The sequence below is a fragment of the Siphateles boraxobius genome, unplaced genomic scaffold (genome assembly GCF_051911475.1).
Source record: "Siphateles boraxobius isolate OS27281-9 unplaced genomic scaffold, OSU_SipBor_1 22, whole genome shotgun sequence".
Lineage (NCBI taxonomy): Eukaryota > Metazoa > Chordata > Actinopteri > Cypriniformes > Leuciscidae > Siphateles > Siphateles boraxobius.
The window spans coordinates 19,299,206-19,320,228 of NW_027508833.1; the positions used below are offsets into that span (position 1 = coordinate 19,299,206).

Sequence of the window (21,023 nt, forward strand, 5' to 3'; positions counted from 1 at the left end):
CATTTATTATTGTAGTATAATTTTATTATTCAACGCCACACGAGCTATTAAAAGATTTATACTTAGCCTATAGTATATCAACATTAATATCAGCAATTACTTTTCGTTATTGTTGTTTTTATTTAGTTTTTCCTTAAAGGCTACCTATATGTTACATTTTTAATTGTGAAAATTTTGCGCTTTTTACATAATTACAAAAATGTAAAAATAAAAAAGTTTAAAATAAGTAATTGCCCTGCCAAATGGAAATTATTTAAATGGAAATTATTGATTATTTTTAGTTTTCTATGTCTTATTGGTTTGGTGTTGTGACTAATATGGCATTATTCTAACATTTTTAATTCTTTACTGACAAATAAGAATCAGATCCCAGGTATTTCTGATGTATTAAGCATTTTTTTAACTGTCACAGACTAATTTATTAGTGTAGAATCATTTTATTACTGAAAGCTACAAAAGCACATAAAATATAGTAGGCGTGGCTTATACATCAAGATCAATATTTATGTCAATATTGGCAGAGAACACCATCTACAATTACGGTTTTTTTTTTGCGGGTTTTTTCCCCTAAAGGCTAAACGTTAGAAAACTGTTTGTTTTTTTTAAACACCAAGAGTAATGGCGTCTCGACTAGTGTTCACGTTACCTAGCTACCAGTGTTTGGGATATGCATAAATTGTACAGAAATGGCTGACAAGTACAACGCAGGTAACAATGTTATAGATTTAAAATGCAAAAACCGTTTTCTCTTTCGGGCTTACGATTTACCTAGTAGCATTTGTACTCTTGCATGTTGTTTGTAGCTCACATGGCTTTACTACAATTGTCATAAATGGTTTGTGCAAAGTTTCGAATATATAACGTTAACCTAACGCTGAGTAGCAAAGTAAAAGACCCAGTTGTTAATAGAACGCACAATCTTGTCCAGTTGCTAGGGGGAAACAATTACAGTAAATGAATACTACAGAAGTAACGTTAACTAGGATGTCTGATCCATTGTTTCGTCATATTTGCTGAAACATAATTTCCTTTTGTCAGAAACTATTATAACAGAAACTCAAAAGAGGATAAGTAATGCCTTTGACGTGTTTGACCATGAATCCAACAAGACTGTTGATGTCAGGTAACATTTTAAGGTTTTAAAATGTCAATTTCCTTGCTTCCTATCACACTTCAGAGGTTTACTAAGTTCAAATTCAAATGATCAAATTACTTGTTTAACACTGATATTTTTAATTTTAAAAAAGAGAAATAGGCACTATTATCCGCTCACTGGGCTGTTTTCCATCAGAAGCTGAATTGCATGATGTCATTGCTGAGGTCAGTGGCTTGTTTTTACAGTGCTAGAAAGGTTAATTTAGATATTCACTCTTGTGAGCTGTGTAGATTTGTAGTTATGATTTGTGACTTCTTCCACAGCTAGAAGAAGAAGAGCCCACTGGGTTTGTTCGCTATGAGACGTTTCTTCCAATTATGACTAAGATCCTACTGGAGCGCAAGTAAGACTGGATCCGTTATAGGCCTAATCATCTTGAGCATTCTGCAGAATTACAAATATATTAGTTAAAATTAACTTTTTAATGCTACTTTTAATATTGATATGATAATATACCAAAATATCAGGTCTAGCAAATATGTCCCTGCCAAAAAAAGATAATTTTTTATTGCAACTGACGGATTTTCTATGTCTGACTGGTTTGGTGTTGTGTCTAATACAGTTATACTAATATGTTTTAAGTTATACTTGTGCTTATTATATGTTATTACAGACAGTGTTGTTTTCTTTACAGTAAAGAACAACAGACTGACCACTTGTTCATCAACCTTATTTACAGAAGTACTTTTCCTATTCACTTCACCCCATAGGGTTTTAACAAAAAAAAATTAAATCAAGTGTTTTAAGCTGTGAAGCAAAGATGAACCACATCATTGCAAATTCTTGATTAAAAAGATCAGTATTGGATTAGGACTTGCAGACTAGTCGAGAGATCCACTACTTCAACCACTAGTCGGCGTTGTCGGAAACAATCGACGTTACTCGAGCGTGCATTAACCGTAATGAAAAATGCGATGGCTATTTCAACGGCCCCTAAAAGCATACATTTATTGATCAAAACTATTTCATGTCATGGCTTTTCATTTACAGTAAGGTTAGCATGAACCACGAGTAGTCGAGTAACTCGAGTATTGTTTCGATAAGAAATCGACTAGCAGAAATCAGTAGTCGTGCAACCCCATTTTCGCTCTGCTTCCTCTTTATTGCAGGTTCCGTCCTATTCCAGAAGACCTGCTCCTCCAGGCCTTTGAGGTATCTCATGCTCTGCTTTAACATTTTGTTATTGTTGTTTGAAATCACCTTGTTACACTGCAGGAAAAAAACCTACAGTGAAATCCTCAACAATTCTATGGAAGCTTGTTTCCACCACTTAATAATAAAAAATAATAAAAAGTGAGTTAACGTCACGGAATTACAGAAAAAAAGTGAGAATTGCATGATATAAACCCGCAATTATTACCTTTTTATCAGAATTGCGTGAATTGAAGTCGCAGTGGCGTGTTATAATGTCAGAATTGTGAAATATGAAGTCAGTCTTTTTGGCCTCCGAATTGGACTTTATGACTTGCAATTGCGAGTCACAACTGTGAGAAAAGAAGTCAGAAGTGTGAGATATAAACTCAAATTTATAAGAAAAAAGAGATAAAAAGTTGCAATTGTGAGGAAAACAAGATAAAAAGTAGCAATTATCTTTGTAAAAAAAAATGTATTCTGTGGCGGAAACAAGTTTCCATAATACATTTCAAATTGGATACATAAGGATGGAGACCTTCGACTAATGGATTTATTTAAAGGAATGGTGCTGTTTTCTCTTTTTAAAGGTTTTAGATCAACAGAAAAAAGGACACATGGAACCAGAGGAACTGACCAAATATTTAACACAAGAAGGTATAGTATGTCCAATGACACTATTCAAAATAGGGGTTTGGGATTTTAGGATAGGCTTCTGATATTTTGAAATCAATGTGCAATGTCACAATTAAACAATTGTAAGCTGTGTCCCAATTCAGAGGCTGCATCTTTCAAAGGCTACATACTGCATACGAAAAAGGAGGATCCTTCATGGCACTGTCTATCCAAAGATTCATTGCGCGCCGGTGATGACTGGATTTTCTTTTTTTTTGAGAGAGAGAGAGAGAGAGAATGCTGAATTACACATTTTAAATATAAGTATTGGGTTTCAATTTGCTCAAATAGCTAATGATACAAATTGATCAAAACAAACAAACTATAAAGCGGTTAAAATGTTGACATACTGTATCTTACTAAGATGCGATTTTATAGATCGTTTGTACCCTTTATTATGTACATAAATGCACCAAGTTGATTTAGACAGGTTCTGAACCCTGTTTTGGTTTTAGACAGTTGAATATACAATTTATTTTTTGAATAAATCCAGTATAAATGTTACTGCCGCTCATCAATGGCAGCTGTTACAGTTGCTAGGCCTTCTGTCGAAGCCGTAGCCTTGTGGACAACAGCGACCCGAGTTCTAGTCCTGATTCCTGGTCCTTTCTCCTTCCCTATCGCTTCCTGTCTTTCCCTGACTATCCTGTTCAATCAAGGTAAAAATGCCCAATAATCTAACGTAATAAAACAGTTGCTAGGCCTTCGAAGGATGCAGCCTCTGAATTGGGACACAGCTAAGGACACAGCTAATCCACAACACAAGGAAGTTTTCAGTTAACAAAATTAATTCTTTCTGTTTTGAAGGAGAGCCCTTCACACAAGAAGAGATGGATGAAATGCTGTCTGCGGCTGTTGATCCTGATAAAAATGTAATTCTCTACAAGGACTTTGTGAGCATGATGACCTTTGATGACTCTCGATGATGGCTGACGGAGCGAATAATTCAAATAAATGAGACTTTAGAGAGTTACAATCAAGGTATCATAAGCAAAATCTTCTGTTACCATTATAAATAACTTACATTCTTAGGAAAAATGGTACTAAACCGTACCAAATTAGGGTTCTTCTGGTTATAACAAAAGCAGAACCCTTTTTTTAAATAAGATTCCATAAAGATCCATGCTTTGGAAAGTGCTAAATAAGACCTTAATGGTGGTGTAATGAATAACCTTTTTAATAATAGTTTATTTTCATTTATATTAGTATTAATAATATTTTAAAATCTTTTTTTTATGTAATTAAGACCAAGTTCCAGTGAAATATCTTCACAATCCTCTATGAAGTTTTTCAGCCATCATTATGTTTGGCAGTTTCTGTCTGCAGACGATGGGGACATCATCTGGAATACACAGTTGAGTTTAGAGTTCCAGTGTGTCTCTTCCAGTTGTTTATGTGAAAAAAATTATGTTTATGAAGGCCAAAATGTGTTTATTAGTTTTTTGTGACTGGGTATTTGTTTATGCATGAACTAATAATTAATAAAAATCTAACAAACAATTCAATATCTCTGTCACTTTGTGGAGAAGAAGAGATAAGTATCCTTAGCAGAACAGAGCTGGTCACACTTACATCTTCTGTTAAGTTAAAAAGAGAAAAAGACATGATTGGTAAGAAACAAGGTACAAATTGAAAGTTAAAATGTATAGACATTTAAAGAAAGAAATAATTTACCTGTTGAGAGTGTGTTGACAGTCTAAGCAATGGAATGGCTGAGCTCCAGAAAATCAGTAGTGAGGTGGCTTTAACAGTTACACATTTGAAAAACAAAAAGTTGGGAATAAAGAACCCTAAACTCTATCAAAAAGAACCACTTCTGAACATAAAGGGTTCTTCTGGACGATAAGGATATATATATATATATATCCGTATAGAAGAATAGTAGCTTATCTCTCTTTGTTATATATATATATATATATATATATATATATATATATATATATAACAAAGAGAGATAAGCTACTATTCTTCTTTTAAATGGCTTACTCTAATACTCGATTTAGAGGGTGACAAAGCAGCAGACCCAAAAGGACAAACATGGCAAAAGACGCAGGTGACCGACTACATGACCTAAATTATGACACTTGTCTTTTAGAGCTGCTGAATCTCCATACTTGAGTTTCCATAATTGATTCTGCTATTTCCTGTTCATCACTGTGAAGCTGCTTTGACACAATTTTGTATAAAGCGCTATAGAAATAAAAGTGACTTGATATAAGGCAATTGAAGACCCAAAAAAGCATATGACTTTAAAATACATTGAAATGTCTCAAAAAACAGTATAAAATAATCAGATGGCTCCCAAACTCATTGGAGTGTCTCACTGTCAGAGTGACACATGAATAATTATTTCATAATGTCTCAGAAAGCAGTGATAAAGGAGTCAGTAACTTCAAAAGGACCTTAGATGACCTGTTTAATTTATTTCATTTTTTAACTCAAGTTACAAGTGAAAATGTCACAAATCCCGCCATTTTTTCCTGCTAAAGCGTTGTCATGCGCTTAGCAGTCTTTAGATAAAATGGCATTTACATTTTAAAGAGACATGACAACTAAAACAGACTTCAGTCACATGAATCATGTAAATAATTAATTCACGGAATTTACGGATCCTAACTGCGTGAATTTAATCAGATCTGTCTTTGTTATCTTTACTAAAATAAAAAATTATCTCAGCCTTATCTGGGTCAATAGGGGGTCCAAAGTGGTTTGTTTCATGAATTTCAGTATGTGCAACAGATTTCATTTAATATGTGCTGGAGATTTGTATTGCAACCAACAACTGTTTCTTTATCTGTTAATACAAGTTTGATTACAATTTTTAATCTGTCATATATAGTATTTTCATTACTGTAAAAAAAAAACTTGACAACTGATGTTGTTTTTAAACAATATCCTGAGGTAGAACTGAACCAGTTTTCTAGTACACTTGTCATTTAAAAACTGATTGATCAAAAATATTATTTATTTTCTTTTTGAAGTAGACAAAGTTATAGCAAGTGCACTTTTAATGTGTGAGATCCCTGTTTCTTTTTTTACTAAAAAGTACTTTTTATAAACTAATTTTTAATAATTTTTTTCAAATATTAAGAATGCATAACTTTTGTCTTTTGCACTTTTTTGTTAGTTTCAAAGACCAAAGAAAGTGAAGAAGACCTCATTCAAACATACACTTGTCTTATGCTTTATTTATTGTGTCCAGTTTTGTGACACAATTTCCTTTGGTGTGACAAACTGAAAAGAAATAAGTTACAATAGTACATAGATTACTGAGAAAAATGTTTTGTAAAACAATTGAGTATTATAAAAGTGACATTGTATAAATAACCTGATGTTTTGTTAAAATGTCTACATTTCACATCAAGAGAAATTATACTGCATTTTTAAACCTTTTGTTGTTTTTGACCTAATCAGGACAAATCAATAACTATTTGTAATATTTACATCTTTGTCTTAAAAGATGTAAAGGAATAACACCTGTTATTTAATATCATGTTCTCTCCATTACTCGATGATACGTGAGCAAGCAGCATCTGGTGGTTTCATCACAATGAGGTACAAATTCAAAAGGCTCTCTTACTGTTTCTCACTTTTGCATAAGTTCCATAAGTTGCTTTGGGTTAAAGAGTCTCCAAAATGATGAAATATAAATATTAATTTCATATTTTTTTATTTTTTTCCTGGGAAAAAAACCTGGGCTGGCAGGGAGTGGCTGAAGTGAGCAGACATGAGGTTGCCATCGCAGAAACTTTTCAAGTGGCCATAGCAGGAATCTCTGAGTTTGGACCGACGCAGCAGGGAGCTCTGGGACCAAGGTGACATTGCAGAGAGCTTGGAGATGGGGGTCAGTGAAGACACCTTCTGTGACAGCCGTAACAGGAACCTTTGGCACTTCTGAGACAGAAGAGTTCTGGCTTTTGAATGGCCACGGTACCTCTGAAGTGGCCTTAACTGGTACTTGTGGGCCCAGGAGGCCATAACAGATGTCTGGGAGCTTGGAGATGGGAGATTCTGAACTAAAACTGCTTAGATGGCTGATGATTGAAGGATTTACTGAAACACTGAGGCAGTAAAGACTTAAACCTCTGGGCCTGGACGGAGATGACTGGGAGCTTTAAAACCAGAGTGGCTGAGATGCCTTTTGGTGCTTGCTTGCTGTTAAAGATAAGGAATACAACCTGTTAATTGATATTATGTTCTCTCCATTACTCAATGATACGTGAGTGAACAGCATCTGGTGGTTCCATCACAATGAGGTACAAATTCAAAAGGCACCTTCTCTAAATCAATTCTGTTAAAACACTCTTATTGTTTCTCGCTTTTGCTTACCATAAGTTGCTTTGGGTTATAGAGTCTCTAAAAGGATGAACTGTAAACATTAATTTCAGATTTTTTTATTTCAGATATGTTTAGACAGGCTTGGGCCTTTGCAGGAAAATCTGTGGAGGCAAAGACACCGTTGGGATGCCTGTGGCAGGACTTGATGGGAGCACTGGCATTGAGGAGGCAGAGACTGACAGGACTGGAGCATCCATAGTGGAAACCTCCAGCTGTAGCATCAAGATGGTCGAGAAGGGAGCTCTGACATTGTGGATGTGGAGACAGAGACAGACAACTCTGGCATCTGTGGCAGGAACCTCACGAATGGAGTGGCCATGATAGGAAAAACAAAAAGTTGCAACCAAAAGAAGGTACATATATACAGTATGTACATATCCCTCCGGGAGCAGTACCGCCAGAAGCAAATACTGCTCCCTCAAACCAAGGTACAAGACGCTACGCTACACAAGGCTTGCTCACCCCGCAGGGTGCAAAGCTACACGAGAGACGTCAACTGGACTGGCCTTATGCAACGACCTGAAAAAGAGAAAAGATTTGACTTGGCATATTCTTCCTATGAGAAAATAAACCATTTTTTTAGCCGATCTTAGGTTCACTACCTTAAACCAGTTGTGGGACAGGATTAGCCCCAGACTTAGTCGCCGACTTGGTTTTTCCCGCAAGAGAGCCCTGAGCAGACGACAGCATTCTGTGCAGGTAACCGGGAGGGATGTATGATTATTACCTTATTTGATCATGTTAAGATGTTTTCTATGATTGTGAATGATTAATTCTAGATCTCACCTCTTGACAGGCTGGGTTTAGACCAGAGCTTCCGTTTCAGCAGTAACAGGTCATAGTCACCAGGGAAACGTCCACACAACATCGCAAACATCAGAACCCCTAGTGACCATGCTGTCGCCTGCCTGCCATAGTACATCCCCCTGACATGAAGCTCTGGAGGGGAGTACGCTGGTGTGCCTGGAGGAAAGAGGTTTTGTCTGATGGGTATGTTTGCATTACCGCATAACTCATCACTGGAGTAAAAGTGCCAAACTGCAGCTTTGCTTGACAATACATACCAGAGTATGACCTGTACGCCGATCTCCTCAGCATGTCCCCACATCCGAAGTCAATCAGCTTGACTTCTGATGTCTCGCTGTTAATAAGTAGGTTATCCAGTTTTATGTCACGGTGGAAAACTCCGCGAAGGCAGCACACGTTCGCAGCGTGAACCGCCTGCCTCATGATATGCCTTGCCTTCTCTTCATCAAGTCTTCCACCGTGACGCCTCATGAACTGTGACAGACTCTCACAGGGAGAGGGACATTCGAGGACCATAACAAAGTGGTCAGGGTGGTCCTGCCAGTCCAGCAGCCTAATGATCTCTGGCACGCTGGGACCTTTATTCGCCAGGAGGGTGAGGGCAATCTCTTTCGGAAGGGGGTTTGGATGATCAGGCTAGAATACAAACCGTTTTTATCATCATTAGATGGAGGTGGTTTCCCAAGTGAGGATTTGTCATTAAATGTCTCTGTGATTGAAGTAAATATGAGATGTTTTATATTGTTTATGTAGTGTAATGTACTTGCAATTAATAAACATTTCATGTCCTTGGTCTTCGTGACATATTTCAAAGCCACCTAATGGAGAAAAAAAATGAAAAGATACACTAAGAGGACTTTGAGTAAAAGATGGCGATAAGACACGGCAAACATTTGCTGGATAGATAATTTGTAATTTATTTTGACTTACTTTAAGATCATCATCCAAATGTCTTCCTTCGTACACCACACCAAAACCACCTTTCCCCAGCTGATCACCAATACTGTAGCGGCTGAAGATGTAGTCTATTAAAAGATAAAATATCAGAAAATTTCACAGAAGTGAGAGGAGTGTCTTGTGACAGTCGAAATTTTATTCATATGATTATTCATTTTAATGAATTGATAGAGACTATATTTAATATTTAGAGTTTTAACATTAGTATATAGACATACAATTGAATGTTTTTAACATGTCATGGAATAAAGATCTCATCATGGCATCGATGTGGATTTTGGTATAATATGTACTGATGTGTGTTTGATATTGTGTGTGATAGTGTTGATTGTTTGAGTTTTCACATGGTCAAAGTAGAGATCTAGTCATATATTTTCTCATAAGATAGTCGTGTCATTTACCATCACTACTTCTTCCTGCCCATGCTACCTTCCTCTTGTCTCCCTCATCCTGCAGATGCTTCACCTCTCCCTGACCTGAGCTGCTCTCTGGAGGCTGTTTTTTGGCAGCTCTGAAGAAAGATGACAGCCTCCTCCACCACTTCTTCCTCTTTCTTCTCTCCTGCACTCTCCCTGACTCCTTCCTCGCCTCATCCTCGCCTCCTCCTACTCCACTTTCTTCTCCTTCTCTCTCCATCAACCTCATCAACTCCTCCTCACCTCCTTCCCCTCCTCCTCCTCTCTCCATCACCCTCCTATCCTCCTCATCTCCTCCTCTCACCATCACCCTCCTATCCTCCTCATCTCCTCCTCTCTCCATCACCCTCACCTCTTGGCTGTTTCCCTCACCAGCATCAACAGGGGTCTCATCGCGAGGATGAGGATGTTGACCCGCTGTGTTGATGCTGGGTTTTGGGGATGTACTCAGATGTTGATCGCACACCTCGCCAATCATCGGACTCACTTTACAACCTCGCTGTCCCATCGCTGTGTAAAAGCACCGTCACTCTCGACCACTACAACAAACCCACAAAGTGTTTAAGAATGTCTCTCGGTTATAAACATTAGTCGAACGCGCTCTGTGATATCATGGGACACATGCGCTCTCTGTGACGTCATGGGACACACACAACACACACAGCGCCTTTGAGCGTCTACAATGCTGTATTAATGATTCCCGTTCAGCCCCATCAATAAAATTTAGCATTGAAAATGTATGTTTTAAAAATAAAACATGGATAGAATACAAAACTTATTTTACAGAATAGATATAAAATATTTTTTAATCATAGTCAAGATTATTTTTTTTCTGAATGGAACCTTTTTTTTTTCATAGAAGTTGCTGCTGTTGATATTTTTGTCTGTTTTAAAATGAAAACACCACATTTATCTAATTTAAAAAACTAATGAATGCATATGACTCGTTTTGGTAACTTATCTAACGCAGTTTCATTCCTACATGTGGCCAAACTTCTGTAGCCGTCAGTGTATTTGTCACGTTGTTAGTTTCTCCAGTAGAGGGCGTCTATTTAACATTTAATATGTTCAGATTTGTATTTTATAGTATCTTTGGTTTTACTGTGGAAGGTTTATTGGTGTAAATCTCTTTATCATATTAAAATGATTTTTTAGTGAAATCGTGGCAGTGCTCTTTACAGTCAACTCTTTGCAAACTGTTCATTGAAACCCACATGCAAATGCAATCACTCTCATTATAAAATTATAATATATTTATTTATACATATATACCATTTAAAACAGGCTTGTATAAAAAGTGGCATTTGTGTTGATCAGGAATAAATATAACAGAGAGATAAGCTACTATTCTTATTTTAAATGGCTTACAAGTAGTCTAATACTCGATTTAGGGTAACAAAGCAGCAGACCCAAAAGGACAAACATGGCAAAAGAAGCGGGTGACCGACTACATATAAGTTACATTTCTGATAAATCATGACACTATTGTCTTTTAGAGCTGCTGAATCTCCATACTTGAGTTTCCATAATTGATTCTGCTATTTTCCTGTTCATCACTGTGAAGCTGCTTTGACACAATCTATTGTAGGCTATGCGCTATAGAAATAAAAGTGACTTGATTTGACTTGATATATGCCAAACGAAGACCCACAAAAAGCACATGACTTCAAAATTCATTGAAATGTCTCAGCAAAGAAAAAAACCCGCTTAAATGGTCTGTTTAATTTATTTCAATATTTATATTCAGTTACAATGGAAAATGTCACAAATCCAGCCTTACCTTAATGGTGCTAACTGCAAAAAAAAAAATGGTTTTGCAAATGAGTTTCGAATGCTTAACAGAATGTCTTGCAGATCGGTTTGGCTTATTTTCCACATTTCTGGTCACAATATAATTCGTTTTGATGCCATAAGTCAGGTTTGATGACTTTGTAAAAATTATACATGTTAAAAATATTAGGTTAGTGGTGCTAAAGGCACACCTTAAAGGCAGGGTAGGTTTTTTTTTTGTTATGCTGGTTTAAGTCTCTTCACATACCGATCGCAATCACTATGGTCTAAATGTATTTATATGAATTTATATCGTCTGTGGAAGGCCTAGGACCATAACATGTTCGTCCAATTTAAGATGTCTTACACCGCAGTTTTTGTGAAGGGAAGACATATTCTTGCAGAGCAGTAGGCTACTGTTTCATTAAAAAAATAAAATAATAGTCATTTAGCCTACTTATTTCTTACTGTTAGTAAGAGTCTCTTACGAAGCCGTGTATTGTAGGAGTGGAGGTTCAGAAGGTTTTTGGATGTGTGAGCAGTAGATGGTGCTATACCCACGCTAATGTCCCTTCAAAGGGACAAGAGATCTAAGGAAACAACTAACTCAATACTGGCCATTTATTTTTCATGTCAATGCAAAACAACATTTGATCAATTAAGAAACACAAATACTGAAAAATTACTTGCAATGTTCTTGGTTTCATAATAAACTTCAGTAGTTCAAATGATATGTTTGCAGTAGTAATTGAAGATTTTACAATAATTGACCCAGCACACTTTTTAATATTTTCATTTAGCCTACTACACTGTAAAAAATAAAAAAGTAAAAATAGTAGCTACAATCAACTTTTAAGTCTTAAAAAATTAGTTGATTCTTGTATTAGCTATAAAAAAATTGAACATTGCTTAACTTATTTTGATGAGTTAAAGCAATGTAAAAACATATGTTTGTCATAACTTATTGATCATATAATTTTTACAATGTAATTATAGCCAACTATTTTTAGAAAATAGTATTATACCAATTTGTACTGATGTATGAACTATTACAAAATTTTAATAGTGTGCTCTAAAGCAGTTTTCATTCGGTTTGTCATTCATTGTACCCTATTGATTGCATCTGCATTTTAAAAAAGTATTTCGAACCACAATATTTTTTTGCACATAAGTTTAAATACGTTTCAACAGCGTTTTCAAACCGCGTTTTTAAATAACCACAGAAGTTAGATTAGGCTACAAGTCATGATGCGGTAAATATGTCCACGCGCAATGCGCGTTCACCTGATGAAGTAACCATGACAACTGTTCGCTGCTTGGGCACTTTCTGTTCGGTTGGACTATTGCATCAACAAAAACACAAGTGTTGTTGTTAATATTTATTCATGTCTAAAATAAATGTACACTAATGAACCAAGAAAATATAGTTCGTGTTTAGTTTAATACAAATAATTGTTGCGCGAACAGAACAGCGCTGCTAGAATTTCTTTTCAACAATTAAAAAAAAAAAATTACCCCCTAAAAGTCATTCAGTAATAAACTAAAATTGACTCCATAATGAAAATTTCCCTCAAATCGGTTGCTTTGGTTGTAGTTTAGTTTTTCGTATGGAAAACACTACACACCCACATGTCAGTCATTTGATCTCGGACACGCTATTCGTTGTGGGGAGCGGAGGGGGCGTGGCCAGTCTACCCAGAGACAGATGTGTCCGCTCCTGGAGTGAGAGCAGTTCAGAGATCAGTCCTCAAACAGAGCCTGGTCTACTGATCTACAGCCTGCGTCTCACACAAGTCCATGTGTATGGGAAATGCGTCTGTGCTGGGATGCTCTGAAATCTAACCCACTGCACATGGATTCAGCATATCAGAAAGCATAAAAGAAAGAACTGGATTTATCCACTGTTGGACGTCTCAGATTGGACTATCTGTTATTCACATTCCAATGTGGAAGATGGATAGATGTCTGCATGGTACTAGTCGCTGAGACTAGACTTCGGAAGGACTGCTGAACTGACCAGAGATTGATTTTTGGATCTTTTGGTTGTGGATTTAACAGGGAGCACAGTTTGGCTATTTCATCAGTCCCTCTGCAGGCTTAATCATGACCTCTCTAACAGGGAATAAAGACAGATCTGGGACCAGGAGTAGAAAACATGGGGTAAGATGTAGGCTATTATCATCATCATTATTATGTATTATTAGATTTGTTTCATGTATTAGTATGAGCACATTCTTGGCAATAAATTATCTTCAAATGTGGAAAAGCAGCAACAACAAAGTAATTGTAATGTCAAAGTCAATATGCAAATTATTTAACCACTTTTACCATTTATCATGTGTGTAATCCAGACAATAATGCTTCAATCCCTGCTTTTCATTATACTGTCATTTCTTGCAGATGACCGATTCATCCCCTACGAAGTCAGCATCATTCTCTCCTGAAACCTGGTACCGAAAGGCTTATGAGGAGTCCCGGAGCGCCAGCCGTCCGGTCCCTGAAGGTGCCGGATCCATGCCCGGGTCCTCTGGAACCCCTTCCCCCGGATCAGGAATATCATCCCCGGGCTCTTTCTCCGGTTCACCTGTGACTGTATCTCCTGGAATCAGTACCGGTTCGCCCGGTTCCTTAGGTGGATCTCCTGGGTTCGGCACTGGTTCTCCAGCCTCGGGTAGCGGGAGCTCACCTGGTTCTGAACGGGGGATCTGGTGCGAGAACTGCAACGCTCGGCTAGTGGAGCTGAAGAGGCAGGCATTAAAACTACTAATTCCAGGACCCTACTCTAGCAAGGTAGGCTGACAGATACCAAATAATTTAAGAATATTCCGAAATCAGTTTTAGACTTGGTAATGCATCATGCAGATACAGATGAAATCAGATAGCATATCAGTGCTGACGTGTGATAGTCCTATATAACTCAGTTGTTGCAGTGCGCAATTTTCAATTTTGGACATAGGCTACTCAAATATCTTGGATAAGCTAAGTATGCACAGAAACCAAAACTTGAGATTTTAAGCGTGCTTCTTCTATTCGAATAAAATGTGTGTCTTGCATTATAATTGATCGATTTGTTACACTTATTAAACTGTGTTTAAGTGTTGCACATGAGGGGTGGAGTGAGACACTGCAGCATGTTGCAGATCCACTATTTGCAGCGCGAGTCTGAGATCATGATCAGCTTGGCCAAAGGGGTGCATTTTATTGCTGACTGGCAGTCTTTTTGAATTACGAAGACTGTAAAGTGAAACAGATTGTGTAAAGAAACACGTCATACCATGGTGTGGCTTTAGTGGAGAGCATGGGCGCTGAAAGAAGCGCATTTGTGACTAACTATCCATAGCTTTGGACATCTGAGTCAGTACTGCAGCAGTACTAGTGTGGATTCCACAATAGTTTAAATCATAAGAATAGAGTATATACGTAAATATGTAGTGCGTAATAATTGGATGCATGCATGTGTGCGTAATATCAAGTTTTGCCGTGTGCTCAGCAGCACGGTTCATTTTCAACAAATAATACCGGGATCTGTATATAAACAGACCAGATGTATGATTTACACCAATAAATAAATAGTGTAAGCTACAGACAAACCCTACCTTTTTATGTTATTGGTCAGTGGTTTTGTTTGGGTCCCATAGAAACCAAAGCAGAGTTGGTCCAATAATTATCCATTAAGAACAGGGGGCGCTGTGCTGTCACAAACAATGTGATATAGAGATTCAGTCACAGCATATTATACCTTGTTATCAATTTTGCGTTGTGCGCATTAATATATATATATATATATATATATATATATATATATATATATATATATATATATATATATATATATATATATATATATATACAAAGAGATAGATAGATAGATAGACGCCCCCTCCCCCATCTCACATATTTGGTAATGTTAAGAACTACATGATCACAGTTGCAATGCTTTCAGTTTAAGCTACAAACATATGGCATCCATTATGTTCATCATTTCGATAATTGCACCGATTATCCTTTCAAGAAAAAAGACTGTCCCTCACGAGTCCAAAACATCACATCTGCATTTAAATCTCCTCATCATGCACTGTCTAAGTTCATGTCACACCTAATATAATTGCCATAATCTAAGAGTAGCATTTTGCCGCTTTTAAAGAGCACCATTGATCTGGTCTGGCCGCGGCTCGTGTTTCAGACCTGCTATTGGTCTCCAGATTTTATGGCCAGTTCTGCCAGCTGCAAGTGCAACCCGAAGGTGCCCATTAAAATAAGCTGGAGGAGGAGGGGGCTGATGGGAAGGATTGGGGATCACGGGAGAGCAGGGTGGCCATGAGCACGCTTTTTAAGCCAGAGGCGATTTTTAAGGACACATGACTTAGTATTTGGGATTTTCTCTGTAGGATCTTCACCCACAATGGTGATTAGTGAGTGTTGAGACATGAACTGAAGGGTAGAGCCTCATTGTGATATATGATCCTTCTGGACAACTTACAATACGATGTGTTCCATTTCATTCCAACTTCATTCAGAGTTGATAAAAATTGACTTTTCTGCAAATATAGTCTCACATTCAGACCAACGGCAAAAGGTCTGGAATAAATAGCAGCTTTCATTTAATCTAAAGCAACCGATCACAGTTCGCTTTGTTCAGCGTCATGTTTAGGGTTACTGTAAAGTCGATGTCACTACACTCTCAGAAAAAAAAAAGTACAATAGCTGTCACTGGGACAGTACCCTTCAAAAGGGTTATAATGTGTACCATTTAGGTACTAATACACTTTTGGTACCAATATGTACCTTTGAGGGACCAATATGCACTCTTTAGGTACAAAGGTGTACATTTTGAAAAGGTACAGCCACAGTTACAGCTTTTGTACCTTTTTTTCTGAGAGTGCATGATAACAGACCAGTGTGCAAATAATGCAAGAATAAAGTGCAGGTTTACTGCGACTGTGGTGCTGTGAACTTCACATACTTTTGCATCCAGCGTTTAGTTGATCCTGATAAGCGCTTTCTTCTTCCATGAGGGGGTTTTGGCATCACAACAGCTTTGTTTCCATTTGGACTGTTAAAGAATGCAACACACAAGTCTCCCGGAAATCTTGGAGAATTCAACCAAGATGAGGACTTTTAAACTTTTTAAGTGTTTTCTATTTTGTGTGAAATATGCATCAGACGTCTAGACAATTAAGGCTGAGACTAAAGCAAATAAAACACAAAGTTCCAAAATGTTTTGATAGTTAAACTGTTTACCAATCGTTAAAGTCAAGTGTGTAAAACATGGTAAATTATCCTCTGTTGATAACCTTATACATGCAGAATAAATGTTAGAATATACATAGGATCATCTATCATTTGCAATTTGGTTGCTAAAAGATTATTTTTTGACATTTGAACACAAAGCTTACACGTCATCTTCCAAGCGACACACTTCTATGGTCTGAAGTAGGAATATCACGCATCCAACTGTGAGTAGAACACAGCAGTGGTATAGCTAACAGAATTTGTGCTGGGGTTTGTCCCCTGGGGTTCGTCTTTAGATTAAACCTGCTGGACTGAAGCATGTTCATTTCATTCATGCATACACAACTCCTGTTTCCAACAGAGCACTGTTGCCACGGTAGCAACATGTTATCAGTGTGAGCTTCGTACATATTTCACATTTAATGCTCTTTTTATGCCTCTCAGGTGAGCAAGGCATTATCATATAAAGAGGTCGCTTTTTTCACTACGGACTAATAGGAATAGAAAAGGGTTGCTGACGTTGGCTCAATTCAGCAGCCGTTGTTACTGTAAATGGCACTCCCTCTTGTCTGGTGGCTGGCTTTGTCTCTGGTGTAATGGTGTCACTAGGGCAAATATGAATACAGCTCAGTGATGAGAGAACAGCACATGCATGGCCCTGCTGGATTTGGTATGCTCATCACAGGTTACTTCTTGTTGGACTTGAATGTGAATAATATTTTGTGGCTTTGCAGATTGTGACCTGATAGCTGCTTAGAACAATGGAGGATTGTTGACAGTAAATCTAAGTAAAAGCTGTTTATAGATTGAGATTTCTTGGATTCTCAACAACATAGTCTGTTAATTTCTATTTTTTACACCTGAATGTCTCATAGCAGGTAATGGGTAGCCTTAAAACCCGGCTCTTTTTGTAGGTATGAAATGTTGAAAGGTTTTATTTTCATACAGAGACAAAGGTGGGCTGCTCTATTACAGCTTGAAGCTTTTGCAGGGCTTTGAATTCCGTGGGTTTTTGCCTCTTTTGAACAAGTATTGGACTTATTTAGGGTTTAAATTCTTATACCCAGAGGAAAGATGTCTCGTTAACACTTTAGTTTAGGGTCCAATTCTCACTATTAACTAGTTGCTTAATAGCATGCATATTATTAGGATATTGTCTGTTTATTAGTAAAGCACATATTCCTTATTCCATATGCCTTATTCTGCATGACTTTATTCTACATCACTTAATCCTACCCAATAACTAAACTTAACAACTACCTTACTAACTATTAATATTCAGTAATTAGGGGTTATTGAGGCTAAATTAATTGTTTGTTAATAGTGAGAATTGGATCCTAATCTAAAGTGTGACCGATGCTTCTTATAAAATTCTTCCGTTAAAAATCGCAAAACATGAGAGACATTTGTTCACTTACAATGAGAGTATAGAGCTATAAAATGAATATGGATAGAGCAGCTAAGATTATTTGGTCTTGGAATTCATTCATGAGAAATGTTTGAGATTATATTTTGATAACAGAAAGCAAAGTTTGAGATATTATTAAGCTTTCTTCTTAACTCGTTTTTTTTTCCCTCAGTTGAAGCAAAAATAGTTTATCTATCTAATCTTATTTAATCTGAGAGACACAACCGAAATATTAAAGAGAATTCAATCGGTTACGCCTGCTGCCAAATGCCAACTTGAAGATGTTGTCGAATATTACAGTGATTTTTGTCTGTGTGTAATTCAACACTTTCTCAGATCATTATGATGTCGAACAGCATCAATGACCCATAAACGCTAGTTTTACAGTGCCAAATGCAGCAGATGTTTAAACCCACTGTAGGTTTGCAGAGTGGGTGGTTTGTTTTTTAGTGAAACCCAAAACTGTATTTCAAGAGTCCGGTCAGGTTGTTGCTGTTCCCCGTAATAACTGCCAGTACCTCCTCCAAAGCATGAAGGGGCTGTAATCCGGCCCAGAACCAAGTCAGAGAAAATATCATGAACATGGGCAATCGATCTCACAGGGATTAGCTGAACCGAGCCGGATCGAAGTTCTCCATGATCAAAGCAGAACTGCCTTGAAGGAGGATATACCAGCTGGTTCTGCAGATCTATGATTTTAAGGCATACAGCGCTCAGCGGTGCTAGTTCACATTAGTCACTCGTGGCTTTATCACTGTGTGAAAACAGTATGAAAGATTTCGACAGAATTGTGTAATGCACCTCTGGAGACTGGATGGTTTGATGTGTTGAATGTGTAGGGTTCAGTCCGCAGCTGCAGTTCTGAGGATTGTGTGCTCACCAGGAAAGTATTGCAAGTATGTACACAGTTATCTTAACTGTTATCCACTAAATCTCACTAGATACCTTTGAAGACTAATTTGCAATACCAGGGTTAAAATGAATATTGTTTTTTTCATGGTGCCCAGCTGAATGCATTTTTGTTTGTTTAGTGGCCTTTTAAACCTTGTATTTCCATTTATTTTTCAAAGCTTTTTGCATGCATTTATTTACTATGACATTTCTAACTAAATGCCATGTAATGTCCTTTGTGCTCTGTTGACTGAAAAAAAGGATGATGAAAACGTAATATGAGAAGAAAAGTTCCTAAAGACTCCTAAAGATAAAATTGGTACACCAAACTATTTATGGGAAAGAAGTAAGGCAATGTTTGCCAAATTGGGGTTCGAATCATATCGTGTTACCAAAACAAGATCAGAGAACGTCTCGGTTACGTATATATAACGGAGACGTTATGTCGTGACGATGAATGGGGTTTTGCTTAGAAAGCCTATCAACTTCGAGTATTACAAAACGAGCCAATGGCAAAGAAATGCCATGGGTCTCCAGAATTTGCCTAGCGTATCTCCACCCCACCTCGTGGGTATAAAAGGAGGACGCGGGCAACAGGGGGGGGACTTACAGAATACACATATGCCCTGAGAGCGGGCTGCATATGGAAAAACACTGGGGTGTTCAGCCCGCAGGGTGGAATGTTTCAACCCCAGGGGTGGCAAGGTGGCTTGCCAAGGGAAAGACACATGCTCAGAGAGGCTTACAGTGGAATATACATGTGGGGGTTGCCCAGAGGGGGAACCATGCACATGGCGGCACCTGGCCAACGCAAAAGCTGCCAGAGGCATAACTCTGGCGTTGACGTAAACAGTGCTGGAGGAACTCAGTCTGGTTGTCGGGGAAGCTCACCTGAGGAAAATATTGCACGTATCCAGTCCGTAGAGTGGAATGGCGAGCAAGCGAAGACACCTGAGCAGATCCTAGTACCGGCTGGTTGAAGCGAGTACATGAGAGGATACTGGCTCCACTCAGAGATTGTAGAATCTGGCGAATGTGTTGGGTGTCGCCCAGCCTGCAGCTCTACAGATGTCTGTTAGTGAGGCGCCATGCGCTAGAGCCCAAGAGGAAGCCACCAGGAATATAAATGGCTCGAAGAAACCTCAGATGCTTCTGACTCCATAAGAGAAGGTGGCGGGCGAGTTGCGACATAAGGCGGGAGCGTAGACCACATTGTCTGAGCAGACTAGTACGTGTTGACCCCTGATAAGCGCAAGAAAGCGGTGCAGAGCAAGGCATACTGCCAGCAACTCGAGGCAATTGACATGACAAAGGCGCTGGGATCCTGTCCAGGAGCCTGCGGGCAGCATCTCCATTTCACATGGCTCCCCAGCCCGTGGTGGAGGCATCTGTTGAGACAACAACATGCCTGGAAACTCGTTCCAAGGGCACTCCGGCCCGTAGAAAGCTGAGGTTCAACCACGGGGTGAAAGTCCGACGGCAGGTCGGAGTAACTAGTACTCGGAGCGTGCTGTGTTGCCATGCCCACCTCGGGACTCGGATACGAAGCCAGAGCTGAAGTGGTCTCATATGAAGCAATCCAAGCGGCGTTGTTGCGGATGCCATATACCCGAGGAACCTCTGAAATAACTTCAGTGGAACTGCACTCGTGCCCTCAAACTGTCTCAGGCAAGTCAGCATTGACTGCACACGCTCGATCGTAAGCTGCGTGGACATGGCGACCGAGTCGATTTCCATACCGAGAAAAGAGATCCTCTGCACAGGGCAAAGTACGCTCTTCTCCCAGTTGACCTGAAGGCCCAGAAGAGCTAGGTGCCGGAGCACTAGGTCCCTGTGTTCGCAAACTTGGTCTCGAGAGTGAGCTAGGATTAGTCAGTCATCGAGATAGTTCAGGATGCAAACCCCGTAGTGGAACAAGGGCTGCCTCGACGACCTTCGTGAAGACGTGAAGAGACAGGGCTAGCCCGAATGGGAGAACCGCGTACTGATATGCCCCACCCCTTGAGAGCAAACCGAAGAAACAGTCTGTGTCGAGGAATAATGGAGACATGAAAGTAGGCGTCCTTCAGGTCGATCTCTGCGAACCAATCCTGCGGTAGCACACATTCGAAAATGCGTTTGGCCATGAGCATCTTGAATGGCAGCCTAAGAAGGGAGTGGTTCAAGACGCGCAGGACCAGCATTGGCCGTAACCCACCGGAATTCTTCGGAACAAGTAGGAGCTGTAAAACCCGGACCCCAT

The 21,023-nt window shown here is 38.6% G+C and overlaps 2 protein-coding genes across 4 annotated transcripts in view; both read left to right on the plus strand.

Annotated features, from left to right (window-relative positions):
- The first annotated feature begins 613 nt into the window (after positions 1–613).
- drc8 (dynein regulatory complex subunit 8) lies at positions 614–4,438 on the plus strand. Of its 2 annotated transcripts, XR_013206518.1 has the most exons (8): positions 614–708; positions 1,039–1,123; positions 1,248–1,320; positions 1,420–1,499; positions 2,266–2,308; positions 2,878–2,944; positions 3,770–3,943; positions 4,209–4,438. XR_013206518.1 is itself a non-coding variant. In XM_077238191.1 (7 exons), exons 1-7 carry the CDS (start codon positions 687–689, stop codon positions 3,886–3,888), a joined length of 489 nt encoding a protein of 162 aa, XP_077094306.1. In that variant the 5' UTR covers positions 614–686; the 3' UTR covers positions 3,889–4,017. The 2 variants fall into 2 exon arrangements, 1 of the variants encoding a protein (XP_077094306.1); XM_077238191.1 differs by lacking the exon at positions 4,209–4,438 and having other exon boundaries at positions 3,770–4,017.
- Positions 4,439–12,959: 8,521 nt separating this feature from the next.
- Positions 12,960–21,023, plus strand: part of kif26ba (kinesin family member 26Ba) — a 108,716-nt gene continuing 100,652 nt past the window's right edge. The window contains exons 1-2 of one of the 2 annotated variants that reach the window (XM_077238986.1): positions 12,960–13,410; positions 13,651–14,040. In XM_077238986.1, the coding sequence (XP_077095101.1) occupies positions 13,354–13,410; positions 13,651–14,040 (447 nt within the window). In that variant the 5' untranslated portion in view covers positions 12,960–13,353. The remainder of the gene's footprint in view (positions 13,411–13,650; positions 14,041–21,023) is intronic. The other variant, XM_077238987.1, reaches the window with a different exon arrangement.